Here is a 16030-nt window from a genome sequence, read left to right as displayed (position 1 = left end):
ACTCAAGGATTCATTTCAAAAGATCTGATGCTTGTGGTCATTCAGAAGATATTATGTTGGAAAAGCTGTAAACAGGCAGTGCAAGAATAAAGCCTCGGCAAAAATTCTAACTGGGGAAAAACTATGGTAGAAGTGTAATTCATGGTTACAAGGATGGGCTTTGAAAATGAACAAGAGAGTGTGAGCCTTGGTTGGCCACTGGTAGCTGTGTGATACTGGCAAGTTACATAGACTGTGAGATTCATTTATTTTACTACTAAAGTGAAATGAATACTAATAATAGTTTAATAACTTTTAGGATACAATGACTTGGACAATATATACACTATAAATGAAAAATTTCATATAATTAACTGCTTGTTGTGTGTCTTAAGCATACAATTATACAGATTCAAAGAGATGTAAATATTAAAAGAAGAGCATCCTTGGTATGCAGGAAAAATTCCTTTGCTAGTAAACAAGTAAATAGATCTTCAGTATTTCCAAATGCATAAGAATGGAAATATGTAACTATTTATTTACAGGTGCCTGTGAATATAAGTTTATACCACATGGAAGCAATATAGCATTAGATTAAACAGGACTTTAGCACAGAAACAAATTTATGTACAAATCTCAACTATTTTATTCAGTGATTCTGTAAATTCAACCAGATATTGTAACTTTTTTTTCCCTCCCCAGATATGGTAACCTTTTTAAAGCTCAACATTCAGAAAACTAAGATCATGACATCTGGTCCCATCACTTCATGGCAAATAGACGGGGAAACAGTGGAAGCAGTGGCTGACTTTATATCTTGGGGGCTCCAAAATCACTGCAGACAGGGATTGCAGCCATGAAATTAAAAGACGCTTACTCCTTGGAAGGAAAGTTATGACCAACCTAGATAGTATTTTAAAAAGCAGAGACATTACTTTGTCAACAAAGGTCCGTCTAGTCAAGGCTATGGTTTTTCCAGTAGTCATGTATGGATGTGAGCGTTGAACTATAAAGAAAGCTGAGCGCTGAAGAATTGATGCTTTTGAACTGTGGTGTTGGAGAAGACTCTTGAGAGTCCCTTGGACTGCAAGCAGATCCAACCAGTCCATCCTAAAGGAGATCAGTCCTGGGTGTTCATTGGAAGGACTGATGTTGAAGCTGAAACTCCAATATTTTGGCCACCTGATGTGAAGAGTTGACTCTTTTGAAAAGACCCTGATGTTGGGAAAGATTGAAGGCAGGAAGAGAAGGGAATGGCAGAGGATGAGGTGGTTAGACGGCATCACCTACTCAATGGACATGAGTTTGGGTAAACTCCGGGAGTTGGTGATGGACAAAGAGACATGGCATGTTGTGGTTCATGGGGCTGCAAAGAGTCAGACATGACTGAGTGACTGCGCTGACTGACTGACTGACAAATCTATGTCTGTGATGTAAACGGAAGCAATTGCAGATCTCATGAAAGGATCACTGCCGTTCATTGATTGGTGCCCAGTAATGAAAAGGAAGTTTTTTCTACACATTTTACTTAATCTTTTTCTTTTAGTTGATTCAGGCAGGAAAATAAATCTGGTCTGTGTTATTCCATTTTGACAGGGAAAAGAAGATTATAGGGTAGATTTTCTAAGTTAAAAGCACTTTGGATTTTATAATTCTAAAACTCTTTGTCAACTTCACTTATCTTGTTGCAGCTCACTTACTGGATGGGAGTTTACTGCTTTCACTTCTCACTTCCTGTTTTTGCAACTACTTATGAAACAGTGCCATATGTTCTTGATTAAATAGAGACATTACTGTGTTGGAGACTTTGAAAATTTTTCAGAGAGACCCTACCTCCAGAGAAAATGTGGAAGAGGGGCGATCTGGTAAGTGAAAATTGATAAACTTTGACAAAGTAAAATGGGGGCTGGGGAGGGGAATTCTTATTCCACTGACTACTGACAGGATAGAAATTGCACTTCAGGAATATCAGTACCTCACAATTCACCTCTGTAGAAGGAGAGATGGTTTGAAGGTCTAGAGGTGGCTAAGAGGACAGGTAAGTGTTATATCAGTTAATATGCTACTGTTTATGTTATTTAAATATTTCACATGAATTACGTTACAGGAGGTTAATAGAAAAATGCTCTTTGGGTTTATTTTATTAGTCTTTATATTTTCCCCAGGTTGCTGGCAACCTTGCACTGTGGCAAGTCACATTATGATATTAAATAACAGACGATTATATCTCAGAGTAATGGTAAAGAGACACCAACATTTGGTAATATATATACTACTAAAAGTTGCCCAAACCTACTGTATAGCACAGGGAGCTGTGTTCAATATTATGTAACAACCTAAATGAGAAAAGAATTTTAAAAAGAATAAATACATATATATGCTAAAAAGAATTCACTATGACACCTATGCTGTAGTGTGGTTGAATCTAGTAATCACATGTTTAGAACCTGCTATTTGTTAGACAGAGAGCTACAAAGACAAATTACATTTAGACCCTGATTTCAGGGCTTCATCATCTCAGGGACAGACAAACGAGTTACTACAACTTGATGTGATTAGTGTGACAAGATATTTAATGAAACTTAGGGAGTTGGTGATGGCATTATTGTGAAGTTACTTTTCACCTGGGCCTTGAATGATAGCATCACATTTTCTGAAAGAAATAGGAATAAAAGTCAGTTTTCTTCAAAAAAAAAAAAATTCTAAGTAAATACAAAAGTATACTTTCCTTCCCTTGGTCCCAAAAATAGCCTGCAAAGTTTCCTTTTGGGGTTAAGGATAAATGTGATTTTTCAGTGAGATCATTAAATGCTTCAGCTAAAATCTATTGAGGCCCATTTTGTGTCTAGATAATTTTCTCTTGTCTCTCCCTCTCTGTCTCTCTTCTGCTTTATGTCTCATGGGGTCTGCTGTACTACTGTGTTCTCTCTCTCTCTTTCATTCTCTATTCCTTTGATTATAGTGGATCTTATATGGCCAAGCTTTATGTCATCCTATTTAGAGTATGATACCAAAATAGTTTATTTAATGTGTCTTACCAGAGATTTTCAGTAATGAACATAAAAAACATGAGCATATTTTAAACCTAACCATTTTAGTTAGACAGTTTTTTTAAAATTTATTTATTTTTAGCTGAAGGATAATTGCTTTACAATATTGTGTTGATTTCTGCCAAAAATCAACATGAATCAGCCATAAGTATAACAGTTTTGATTTAGTGAGAACATCAGTATTAATATAACATAGTGATTGATTATTAAAAGCATTTGTTGAAATATAGTATCTATATGGTTGATGTTGTTATTATCAACATCCCTGCATTACAAAAAAATGATTATAACCTCCTTCTACTCTTCCCAGTTGATATTAGCTGAGAACTAATTTCTTACTGTTCCCTAAAGAGACTTTTGTTTAATAAAACCATGAATAGTTACTGACTAAAAAAAAGTTGCCTCCAAACTGGGAATATTGGTGTACAGATCCTATTTTATAATTTAGAAAACAAATGTGTGGGTTTGGGAATAGGATGCTAAAGCCATCCTCCCAAAAACCCTTTAGCATTTTTAGTTTATAAGGAATTTGATGAGAAAGAGAAAAAATATAGCTCATACATACTTGTACTTCAGCCCAGCAGAAAGAATACCTTTTACTGAACATCTATTTTCTGGTAAAAACATGCATTTCCATCTTTCTTTTTTCCTTCTCCCTTTCTCTGAATTTTATTTTTTATCAAGGACAAGATGATATTGAATTTCCTGAAACACAGGGTTCACACTTAATCAAAAAGAAAGTTCTTAAAGAGCTTTAATGTTTTACTAGCTAAGCCAAGGGCTTAGGTAGCTGAAACTATTTGAGCAGTGCAAATGTGAAAGTTATTATTATTATTATTATTTTTAATTTAAACTGCTCCTGTAAGCTAACTAGGTTTTCTAGAACATAGAACTAAAGTTAAAACCAATAGACCAGTATTATGGTTCATTTCTCTGTTCTTCTATGAGATAATCCCCAACACTATTTTTCAAATTAGAAAATTGGTTATTTTGTTTGGAGTATAATATAAGGCATTTGAATTTAGAGAGAGACAAGAAGAGACAAACCATAGAGTGAGAAGAAATTTTCCTTTGCTTTTCTGGTTGGTTTAAGAATTCAATTGATTTGACATAGATAACAGGAGAAAATCAAAGAAAAGTTGGCTAACAAATATACATGGGACAGATTCAGGAAAACTGAGTAACTGGGAAGCAACCTAGATGCCCATCAGCAGACGAATGGATAAGGAAGCTGTGGTACATATACACCATGGAATATTACTCCGCCATTCAAAAGAATCCATTTGAATCAGTTCTAATGAGATGCATGAAACTGGAGCCCATTATACAGAGTGAAGTAAACCAGAAAGATAAAGACCAATACAGTATACTAACACATATATATGGAATTTAGAAAGATGGTAACGATAACCCTATATGCAAAACAGAAAAAGAGACACAGATGTACAGAACAGACTTTGGGACTCTGTGGGAGAAGGCGAGGGTGGGATGTTTCGAGAGAACAGCATTGAAACTTGTGTATTATCAAGGGTGAAACAGATCACCAGCCCAGGTTGGATGCATGAGACAAGTGCTCAGGGCTGGTGCACTGGTAAGACCCAGAGGGATGGGGTGGGGAGGGAGGTGGGAGGGGGGATCGGGATGGGGAATACATGTAACTCCATGGCAGATTCATGTCAATGTATGGCATAAACCACTACAATATTGTAAAGTAATTAGCCTCTAACTAATAAAAATAAATGGGGGGGAAAAAAAAACTGAGTAACTGGTCAAAGTGGCCAAAAACTTCACATGAAATACCATCTCCAGCTAAAGACAAAACATGTTGGGTGTGGTGGCTTGGGTTGCAAAGGGGAGGAAGGTCATTGACATGGACATGAAAAAAGAGGAAGTTGGGTGAATAAACGTTTGCAGGGACACACAGAGACGACAGACAAACACAAAGCTAAGTCTGAGAGTCTGATCTCCAGGGCCTGTCCACTGTTCCCCACCACATTCAGGCCCATATTCTTTGCCAAAAATCCTTGGTGTGAAAGCAGGCCTGGGTTCCCAGGAGCCTGCCAGGAGCCTGGTGTCTCTTGGTTCACTGGAGCTGTCAAGCACTAGGATGAGGGGTCCTGGGTTAGTGGGAGCCTGCAGGGAGTCACATAGGGCTGCAGAGTCAAGCCTGATGTGATACTGGGGAAGGCAGATCTGGGATGTGTAGCGAAGTCGGGTGCTGTTTTACTCCCCTTTTCCCAGGGGGAATGGTTCTCTCTCTTTTCTGGACTGCCCAGTCCTGAGGGAAGGGTTTTGGCAGCCTGGTCCCCAAGAGTTCACCAGGAGCCAAGTATCACATTAGCTCCACCTAGAGCTGCTGGAGTTGGCAGGTGCAGCGGGAAGACAGGAGCTTGGACTCCTAGGATCCCACAGGAAGCCCGGGGTGGAAGCTGTCTGAGGCTGCATTATCTGCCTGGGATTGCTGGAGTGCAAGGAGCTGGGATGAGGCAGGGAGTAGGTGTGCCTGGAATCCTTGGCTCTGGGGAAGGTATTTTCATGTGCAGATAATTTTCAAATTGATATTTCTACTGGGAGGTGAGTGGATGTGACTTCTAGAAACACTTTCACTTCTTTCTAATCTTTATGCCTTTTATTTACTTTTCTTGCCTCATTGGCACTGATAGAACCTCTAGTAAAATGTTAAATTGGATTGGTGAGAGAGAGCAGACATCCTTGCCTTGTTTCTGACCTTTGGTGGAAGGGGTTCACTTTTTCACCAATAAATATCATGTTAGTTGTACTACTTCTGCAAATGACAAGTATCGGTTTATGTCCTTCAATTCCTAATTTGTTGGAATTTGTTATCTTGGATGAATATTATGTTTTTCACATATTTTGTCTATACTTACTGGGATGATCATATCCTATCTCTTCTCTTATTCTGTTAATATGATGAATTACATTGATTAATTTTCTAATGCTCCTCTCAGTACTTCTAACCAGATTTCCCATTTAAGGAGGTAAATCTGGATTTTTTTTTTTTTTATCCTGATTTCTACTCTTTTTGTTTCTTACTATTTCCCTAGCTCTTCTTCCAATTACTGAAAGATTCTGTAGGGGAAAAAACTCTTAGTCTGGTCCCCTTTGGGTCATGGCCATCATTTGTGGACTTTGATCTCTTGTGAAGGAGATTGGCGACAGGAGAGGGGAGGTGAGTCAGCTGACTTTACAGGTTGATTCTGTGTTAAATCAAGTCAAGCTTTTCTCCCTAATACGTCCATGAGATTGAGATTCTGACATTTGCATTTATAGGTAAATTACTCCAAATTCTTTATCTGCTGAGCCAATCGAGAAGAATGCTCCAAAGGATATACCTGGCAATTAAATCTTTTGTAACTTCTGCCAAGTTTTATCATTTCATCTTCTTTGCATCCCTAACTGCAAATCTAATGCTATTTTATCCTCTTTTCCCAGGTAAGTTGTGTTTTATCCAAACTTTACAATATTCTTTGCGCTTTTATATAGTCAATAAATGTTTCTTGAGCTCCATTATGAATCAGGCACTGTGTGAAGTGCTTGAGGTATGGTATACCATGAACAAAACATGCGCGTGCACACACACACACACACAATCCCCATGCCAGTGAACTCCTATTCTAGCAGGAAGACACAGATACTATAAGAAAAAGTAACAGGGTAAGGACTACAAGGGATTTCCCTGATAGCTCAGGTGGTAAAGAATCCACCTGCAATGCAGGAGACCCCGGTTCAATTCCTGGGTCGGGAAGACTTGCTGGAAAAGAGATAGGCTACCCACTTCAGTATTCTTGGGCTTCCCTTGTGGCTCAGCTGGTAAAGAATCTGCCTGCAATGTGGGAGACCTGGATTCAACCACTGGGTTGGAAAGATCCCCTGGAGAAGGGAACTGCCACCCTCTCCAGTATTCTGACCTGGAGAATTCCATGGACTGTATAGTTTTTGGGGTCGCAGAGTCGGACATGACTGAGCAACTTTCACTCATTCACTCAAGGAGTACAAGTGTCCAGGGCAAGCCTCCTTGAGAGGATGACTTTTCAGCAAACTATTAAAGGAGATGAAGGAGCCATTGACTATGTGGGGAAAGCATTCCAGATGGTGGGAACAAGTAGAATGAAAGGAGGAATCTCCTGATAGGTTTGAGGAACAGCAAAGAGGCTTCTTCAGCTGAAGCAAGGTGAGAATGAGGAAGAGTAATGGGCTGCGGGGTCACAGTATTATGAGTCAGTTAAAGATTTTGGATTTTGTTCTGAGTGCAATGGGAAGGAACTAGGAGAGAAAAATTGTAGGAGAGGAATGCCATGATCTGAATTTCATTGTAGAATAATCATTTTGACTATTACATTGAGAACAGATTGTTAGAAGAAAAGTTAGACATAGGAACAGCTACTAGGACAAAGCTGTAGATCTGATTAGTTGTATGTCTAACCAGATAGGACAGGGCTTGGCCCTGGTGGTAACAGTGGAGGTGGAACAGGGTATCAGAATCTGTCTATTCTGAAAGTTGAGTCAATAGTTATTTCCTATCAGGTTGGATAAGGGAGGAAAAGTGAGATTATGAAGCAAAAACATCTATTCTTCCCATAACCTATACTGTGAAATATTGCTGGTTACAGAGTATTTAATCAGGGCCCATATATTTTTACACATATTTGACAGAAATTCACATAAAACAAAACAAAAAAAATCTGGAAACCTTACATTGTATTTTTCGTACTAAAATCAATATTTGAACTGTGCTATATTTTGTCTACTAGAAGGTTTTATACCCTTAAGAAATGTAGCATAGTAAAACCTAGGAAAGGTAAGGAATTTGCCTGTCTTCTGTCCAGAGTAAGAAGGACTGATATAAAGAGGCTGTGGGGAAAGGGAAATCTGTATGATGCTTGGAAAGAGTACTACAGAAATTAAATGCTACAGAAGTTGATTTCTTTATAACAATTAGTGTCCATGGACCCCTGGGAAGTGAGGTTCACATATTCTCTGCTTGAAGATCAATGGACTGATGGCTTTTGTGCCTGAGATAAGACTGTTAGTGATGACTCCAGGAGGCAACAATTGAATGTACAATACATACTTCAAGACTGACTTCGGGTAAAAGTTCACCATATAAAATACACATACATTTATTCACATATTAGTTTCTGTAGTACATTTTGTTCCAAGGCAATTCTCGATCTAATAAAATCATTTAGGGAAAACAACTACCCCTAGCTTGCACTCAGCAAGTGATCACATATCTCAATATTGCATTCTCCAAGAAACCAAAAGAAGAAAATGATCTTAGAAAAGACTGTTGTTTGGGCAAGCAGTGAAATGCAAACAAATTTCCAAATATTGATTAGCAGTTGGTGATTTATAAATCATTATGGCTAGTAGCACCCTAAGGGCATTAGTAATACTAGTTGGCAATGCATTATAGCTCAGCAGTTCTGCACAACTGAAATAGGGCAGCATCCGTAGAGGATATTTATTACATAGCCAGGCATCTGAGAATGTCTTTCTGGAAGCAAAATATGATGATGAGGGAAATTATGTAATGAATGATTCTCAAATACATATAATGGAAAGCTATTTAGTGGGAAAAGCAAACACATTTGGGCATGGAAGGCATTTCTCAAAATCTGTCTACCAACTGAAAGTAGCTCCTGTTCAGATGTGAAGAAAAACAAAATGCTATCTCCCAAAGTCGTAAAAGTACAAGAGTCTAGTTGATATTCGATCATGTTTTTCTTCAAACCCCTCGTTTTGGAATTTCCCTGGTGGCTCAGACAGTAAAGAAACTGCCTGTAATGTGGGAGACCTGGCTTCGATCCCTGGGTTGGGAAGATCCACTGGCCTGGAGAATTCCATGGACTGCATATTCAGACAAGACTGAGTGACTTTCACACATATATACTGTGTTACATATATGCATATATGTATGCATAAAGAAAAAAACACACATAAAGAAAAAAAGACTGACCTCAGGGTGGTAAGTGGAAAAATAGATGAAAGGGATGAGAAAATTTGTAACATTTACTGTTTGTCCAACTTTTAGTGAGAAGGAGAGAGCTGGACTCATGTGTTTTGTATGTTCCCTGCTCAAAAGGATGGATAGGATTTGGAAGAAAATGTTTTTATTTTTCGGATGAGACAAGGAACTGGACATTCAGTCAGACATTTTGTACTTCAGAAGAAGCTGTTCTTGCTCAGTTTGAAACCGAGGAGGAGCTGGTAAGGAGTATTTTTGGATCATGTTCTTTGTTAAATATTTAGCCCCTGAGAAGGCTATAGGCTGCATAGGGTGACAGCTGAAAAAAGAGGATGGGTCCCATTCCAGGCAGATTTGGGGGCTTGGAGTGCATATTAGTGCCTGATATTTCTTGAGTATGTTCTCTGCCTGGAGCCCTGTGAGACAATTTAGACACATTCTCTCTTGTATCCTCATAGTTAACCTTTAGTTAAAAGTATTGTTCCCATTGTACAAAGACATATGGTAATCATGCAATTTTTCACCCAAATTGGGACATTTTGGGGAGTGAAAATGACAATATTAATAATAAGTTGGTGCCACAGGCATAACCTGGGACTTTCTCAGTTAAACTGGGATGTGTGGTCACTTTAATGTAATTTAGGATCAGAGATATTTGAGTGACTTAAGCTGAGCCCTTGGGACTAGTCTCCCACCAGATTCTAAACTTATCAATTATTTAGGCTGCCATTTAAAGAGGGGAGGCTAAGGGGAAGACGATTCAAGGGTAAAATGAAGGTGAAATGTGTTTTTGCTTTTGGTGTTTTATAATAGAACTTCCTGCTAAGATACAAAGGCCCTTCTGACCATTGGATTGGCCTTAGTAGAGAATCATCACATCATGTTTGGAAATGGACAGACGACTCTAAATATAATGCCTCGTAAGTTTATAGACTTTCTTCTATTGTATTTACATGTGGTTTTGGGTATGAATTGTGTTTATGAGAAAATAAATTTAATATCATGGAAAGGTTATGAATTAAGAAATATAAATCCTTTGTATGCTCTTCCATTTATTAGTTGCACCTTTGGAAAAACTTTAATATGATTTCAGTTGAAACCTCTATCATGATGATAACATTGGATGTAGTTCTTCCACTTTCACCCACTGACTTAAACTGTGCTAATTCCCTACTTAAAAGGTAGAGAGAATAGCTGAGGCACACGAGAGTCCTACAGTCTTAGAAAGCCACTAAGAATTGATATCCACAGACCCTCAGTCCACTCTTTCATCTGCTACGTTCATTCTTAAAAGGAAGGTTGTCAGGGAACCAGTGGGAATCCTCCCTAAATTATCTCTGGGAGGAACTTAGTAACATTTCTTGGATTGTGAGTGCTTCTGTGGGGATGTTTTGAATGTAATCATTACATTGGAGCAAATAGAATCACAGTCACTTCCCTCAATGAAAACTAAGCCCTTTTAAGAATTTACTAGCAAGTAAACACTTTATTTTCACACATGTATGAAACAGGTCAGGAGAGCACTAAAAATGTTCTTCACTCAAGGCCACTGGCAATGAAAATAATCAATAATAAATCAATAAATGATCGATAATAAAAATAGAAAATGTTTTTTAGTCCTCAACCAAGTTGAGGACTGAACTAGACCACTTCCTAGATTACTCGGAGAAATCGCTCCAGAGAAACAGGGTTTCTAGCCCAGTTTTACATCTTGTCAGAACAGAGAACATTAAACAAGTCAGGGTTACATCTCTTCGAGGTTTCCCCCAGAATAAAAAAAAAAAAAAAGAATAGACCAGCACATACACAGGGGATCAATATGACCCTGGCACCTGGGAAGGGAGTCTTATCAGCAAAGGAGAACCAGCATTGATGTCTCAAGAAGAGGGACCTTTAATCTTTATTTCTAACATGGACATTTTTACTTCTGGTCAATGTATCATTTTCTTTAGTAATTAAAGCAGAAGTATAATGTATGCTTGATAGGCCACAAGCAGGTTGCTTTTAATAGCATAAAATTTAATTCACCTATAAACCAGAATGACTTCCCTATATCTCAATGTGTGAAATTTTCATCTATCACCACCCACGGCAACAGTTCGCTTGGCTACCACAGCAAGCACTAGTTAAATAGCTCAGTTCAGTTCAGTTCAGTCCAGTCGCTCAGGCGTGTCCGACTCTTTGTGACCCCATGAATCGCAGCACACCAGGCCTCCCTGTCCATCACCAACTCCCAGAGTTTACTCAAACCCATGTCCATCGAGTTGGTGATGCCATCCAGTCATCTCATCCTCTGTCGTTCCCTTCTCCTCCTGCCCCCAATTCCTCCCAGCATCAGGGTCTTTTCCAATGAGTCAACACTTCCCATGAGGTGGCCAAAGTATTGGAATTTCAGCTTCAGCATCAGTCCTTCCAATGAACACCCAGGACTGATCTCCTTTAGGATGGACTGGTTGGATCTGCTTGCAGTCCAAGGGACTCTCAAGAGTCTTCTCTAACACCATAGTTCAAAAGCATCAATTCTTCGGCACTCAGCTTTCTTCACAGTCCAACTCTCACATCCATACATGACCACTGGAAAAACCATAGCCTTGACCAGACGGTCCTTTGTTGGCAAAGTAATGTCTCTGAATACCTAGTCAACAACATAACTGGATTTGGGATGGATGGTGATAATCTTCTGATACTCCAGTAGAGACTTTGAGAATATAAAAGGAACTAAATACAGAAATAGTGTATATTTACTCAGAAGACTTATGAACAACAGATTTTCACTTTTCTCTTGTTTACTTTAACAGTAACCGAAGTGGGGGTGCTGAAACATACAGAGGAGGAATGAATGTAAGATGTCCAGTCTATGCTTTTGAAATATTTTTGTGTTTGGTTTTAGGTTTGCCATCACAGGAGATGCGACATGTGGCTACCTGAATGACCTTGGAGTTAGTAGTGCCAGAAGTTACACAGATAGAAAATGGATTTGCAGCAAAAAAATAACTATTCCATGTCCTTAAATTCTTCAAGTCTTTTATAGGGAATTTCACACATGATCTCCAAGAGATGCATCATAAATTATATACAGTTGCTGCTCTATTGCTTGCTCTTCCAAAAATATCACCAATATTCATTTATAGTGTTGTTAACAGCAAGGAGACAAGGTATACTTGAGTGATACAGGGGTTTGGAAGAGCATGATTCTAAATTAAGTAAGTGTTATATAATATGAGTTGATATGTATGTTTTGAACCCAGTCAATATGAACAAATGCCTCTTTTTATATACAGACAGTACTTTCTTTGCACATATGGGACCATAAAAATAACTATGATAACTGAAGCCATGCAAAATGATTTTAATCACTGATGAGAAAAGTTATTAATTGGTTAACACAATCGAAATTATCTTACCATCACTTACAAATGTATGGGGAAAATTTTTTTGGACTTCCCTGGTGGCACGGTGGATAAGCATCTGCCTGCGAATTCAAGGAACATGGGTTCGATTGCTGGTCCAGGAAGATTTCACATGCCACGGAACAGCTAAGCCGATGTGCCACAATACTGAGCCTGGATTCCAGAGTCCATGAGCGGCAACTACTGTAGCCCAAGTGCCCAAGAATCTGTGCTCTGCAACATGAGAATCCACTGCAATGAGAAGCCCCTGCACTGCAGTGAAGAGTAGCCCCCAGTGCACCAGTCCTGAGTACTTGTCTCATGCATCCAACCTGGGCAAAAACCACTACAATATTGTAAAGTAATTAGCCTCCAACTAATAAAAATAAATGGGAAGGAAAAAAAAAAAAAGAGTAGCTCCTACTCTCTGCAACTAGAGAAACTGCAAAACAAGGAAGACCCAGCGCAGCCAAAAATTAACTAATTCATTAAATTAAAAACAAACAAACAAACAAAAAAAACACACTTACATAGGGAAATTCTTAAAATTCCCAAGACTAGGGCCTTACCTGGTTGTCCAGTGGCTAAGACTCTGCTCCCAATGCAGGAGGCCTGGTTTCGATCCCTGATCAGGGAACTAGATCCTGCATGCTAAAACTATAAGATTCCCCAGGCTTGTCTCAGCCAAAAGTTCCCACTTGCAGCAACTAAAAATTCCACATGCTTTATAACAAAGTGAATCAGCTGTACAGCCTATGGAATCTTTGGTTGAGGCATGTGAGATTTTACTCCAATTTAAAAAAACAATCTTACCACAAAAAGCAGGAAAGAAGAAAGACGTCACAGAAACTGGCAAGGAAAAAAAAAAAACAAAACAAAACAGGATTCCACATACCACAACCCATAGAGAAGATTCCTCATGCCGCCAGTAAGATCCAAGCAGCTCCCCCCCAAAAATTTACTAAGAATAATATTTATTATAGACTTTATATTTTAAAACATTAGAAACACTGAAAAAAATGCCTTGTACACTTCAATTTTTGGTGTTTATGTTTCAGTGTGCTCAATAAATGTTATCCCTATAAACCAATATTTTGGTTTTGGTATTTTATATACCAATCTTTTGTTTACCCTTTATTGGATTTTAAAATCCTGCTTCCACTCTAATTAAATCACAAATAGTTACTTCTACCCATTAGCCATGTGATACCCAATCTCAGAATCTATGATTGAATTTGATAAAGTGTTTTAAATTTTTACAGCATTAGCTACACTGTACTCATGAGTCTACAAAAGTAGAAATAGTAACTTAACAACATATCCTCTCTATTTACTTCCCTTTCTCCTCGACTCCTTACCCCCTGGTTTTAACTTGTTTTCAATACCTATGACACTATTTCGGTTTTATAAGTTCATCTGTAGCCTTTTTTTAGATTATACATGTAAGTGATATCGTATGATATTTGTCTTTCTTGCCAGTTTCTTAGTATAATTTTATGCAATTTTGTATATATTAATTTTCCATATATGTATAAATATTATATGTTTAATTAGGGGCTTCCCCAATGGCTCAGTGGTAAAGATCTGCCTGCAGTGCAGGAGACCTGAGTTGCATCCCTGGACTGGGACGATCCCCCGAAGAAGGAAATGGCTACCCTCTCCGGTATTCTTGCCTGTGAAATCCCATGGACAGAGGAGACTGGCAGGCTACAGTCCATGGGGTCTCAAAGAGTCAGATACACCATAGTGGCTAAACAACAACACAATCAAATGAATCAATTCTTCAAAGTGAATCTTCTACACATTCTATTAGTTTTGTTTTCCTGGAGAACCCTGACTGCCATAGGAAATTAATTCCTTACAAAGCAAACTTTGACTGAAGGGGACAGGGGACAGGAAGAATGCAAGATGCATTCACTCTCTGTTTATTGCCTTTGCTTCCTTGGCTGGACAGTTTGGAAGCACAAGTGTTTGACAGGCTCACAGGAGGCATCAGAAAGAATGAGCAGTCTGCTCAGCTTTTTCTAAAGATGTAACATTAAACACCTTAACCATTTAAAATGTATTTACTTATATACTTATTCATTTATTTGTAAGATTTATTCATTTTCATTAAAGATTTAAATCTATGGAATTTATAACTACAAAAAACATAATATAAATCAACAGAAGTGCTGCTAAGTCAAATTGATATGTCCATAAAGTGAAATAGTATGCAATAATAAAGTAAAACTAAAATAGTGTGTGGAAGGAGCTATAAGATGTTGAGGAACTTGCTTGGTCATATGATATTTCTCTCTTAAATTTTTTCAGGAAATTCCATAATGCTTTCCATAGTGGCTTACTAATTTAAATTTTTACCAGCAGTGCATAAGGGTTCCCTTTTCTATACATTCTTGCCAAAACTTGTCTCTGTCTTTTTGATAAATGTCCAATCTAACATTGTAGCTTTGATTTTTGTCTCTGATGATTAGTGATGTAGAACTAACTACATCTAGGCAATCCCTACTAACTAGGCAATCCCGCAGCTCTATTTACCGGAGTTTTAAAGACTCGATTTTTAAAAATAGGTAATCAAACAAAGCCGAAGAGTCACAATTCCGAACTCGCTTTGTGGCTTCGATGACAGGAGAAGTGTAACCTTGGCAAATCGCGAGCACCTTTCCAGGGGTTGGCTGGGCCGGAAACGCAGCGGGGGGGTGAGGTGGGAGGCGGGCAGAGAGGCGGGCCGCCGCCCCACCCTGTGCACCCTTTGCTGGCGCGGGCACCAGCAAAGTGGGGCGGCCCCGAGCCAGGCCGGTGGGGGGATGGGAGCCCGCGGCGTCCTGGGCGACACCTTCTCCACCTCCGCCTGCGCTCGCGATGGCTTTGGGCTTCGCGTTTGCTATTGGTTGCGCGATTCAGAGAAGGCTCTGGGATCAATGAGGCCGGTGGGGGGGGGGGGGGGGGGGCGGGCTTGGCCTCCGGTGGGGGAGGGGAGCGCAGGGGCCGAGGTTTCTGGTCTGGGGATGGGGGGTCCCGGGCCTGGGAGGCCGGAGCAGAAAAGTCAAAGTGATGTAGAACATCTTTTTACGTTCCTGCTAGCTGTCTGTATATCTTCTTTATAAAAATGTCTATTCATTTCCTCTCCTCGTGTTTTAATTAAATTATGTGGTTTCTGTTGTCGTTCTTGCTGTCGGATTTTGGGACTGTGGGCTGGGACTCCAGTTCTGTTGTTGGTCAAGGCTTCTCTGGACCAGTACTTAACACACACACACACTCAATAAACATGTGCAGGGATGACATAGCTGGGCTTATGGGAAGCAAGTGAGACTGAGAATTTGTGAGCTCTACCCAAGAGGATCGAACTTAAGACTCTGAGTTTTGTCACCACTGCCAATGTGGCTTAAGCAGGGTAGGGGGCCTACTAAGCTGAGACCCATCGTCCTGCCCAGAGTTCTACCAGGGCTTGGTATCATCTCCACATTTGGAGGGAGAGGAGGTCTTCTGTGTGTTCAGAGGGAGCTATGGTAAAGAATCAACCTGCAACGCAGGAGACTGGGGTTCAATCCCTGGGTTGAAAGATCCCCCGGAGAAGGGAATGGCAATCCACTCCAGAATTCTTGCCTGGAGAATTCCATGGA

At 39.3% G+C, this 16030-nt stretch overlaps 1 protein-coding gene across 3 annotated transcripts; it reads left to right on the top strand.

The window, feature by feature from the left end:
- Positions 1-1532: 1532 nt before the first annotated feature.
- Positions 1533-14472, top strand: LOC133043737 (C-type lectin domain family 2 member D11-like). Of its 3 annotated transcripts, XM_061124914.1 has the most exons (6): positions 1539-1844; positions 6095-6219; positions 6321-6482; positions 9085-9260; positions 9832-9938; positions 11909-14472. In XM_061124914.1, exons 3-6 carry the CDS (start codon positions 6365-6367, stop codon positions 12027-12029), a joined length of 522 nt encoding a protein of 173 aa, XP_060980897.1. In that variant the 5' UTR covers positions 1539-1844; positions 6095-6219; positions 6321-6364; the 3' UTR covers positions 12030-14472. The 3 variants fall into 3 exon arrangements, with proteins under 3 accessions (XP_060980898.1, XP_060980897.1, XP_060980896.1); XM_061124915.1 differs by lacking the exon at positions 6095-6219 and having other exon boundaries at positions 1533-1844; positions 9136-9260; XM_061124913.1 differs by lacking the exon at positions 6095-6219 and having other exon boundaries at positions 1542-1844.
- The last annotated feature ends 1558 nt before the right edge of the window (positions 14473-16030 follow it).

This window comes from Dama dama, chromosome 22 (assembly GCF_033118175.1).
Source record: "Dama dama isolate Ldn47 chromosome 22, ASM3311817v1, whole genome shotgun sequence".
NCBI classification, from domain to species: domain Eukaryota; kingdom Metazoa; phylum Chordata; class Mammalia; order Artiodactyla; family Cervidae; genus Dama; species Dama dama.
This window is presented reverse-complemented; position numbering and strand designations above follow the sequence as displayed.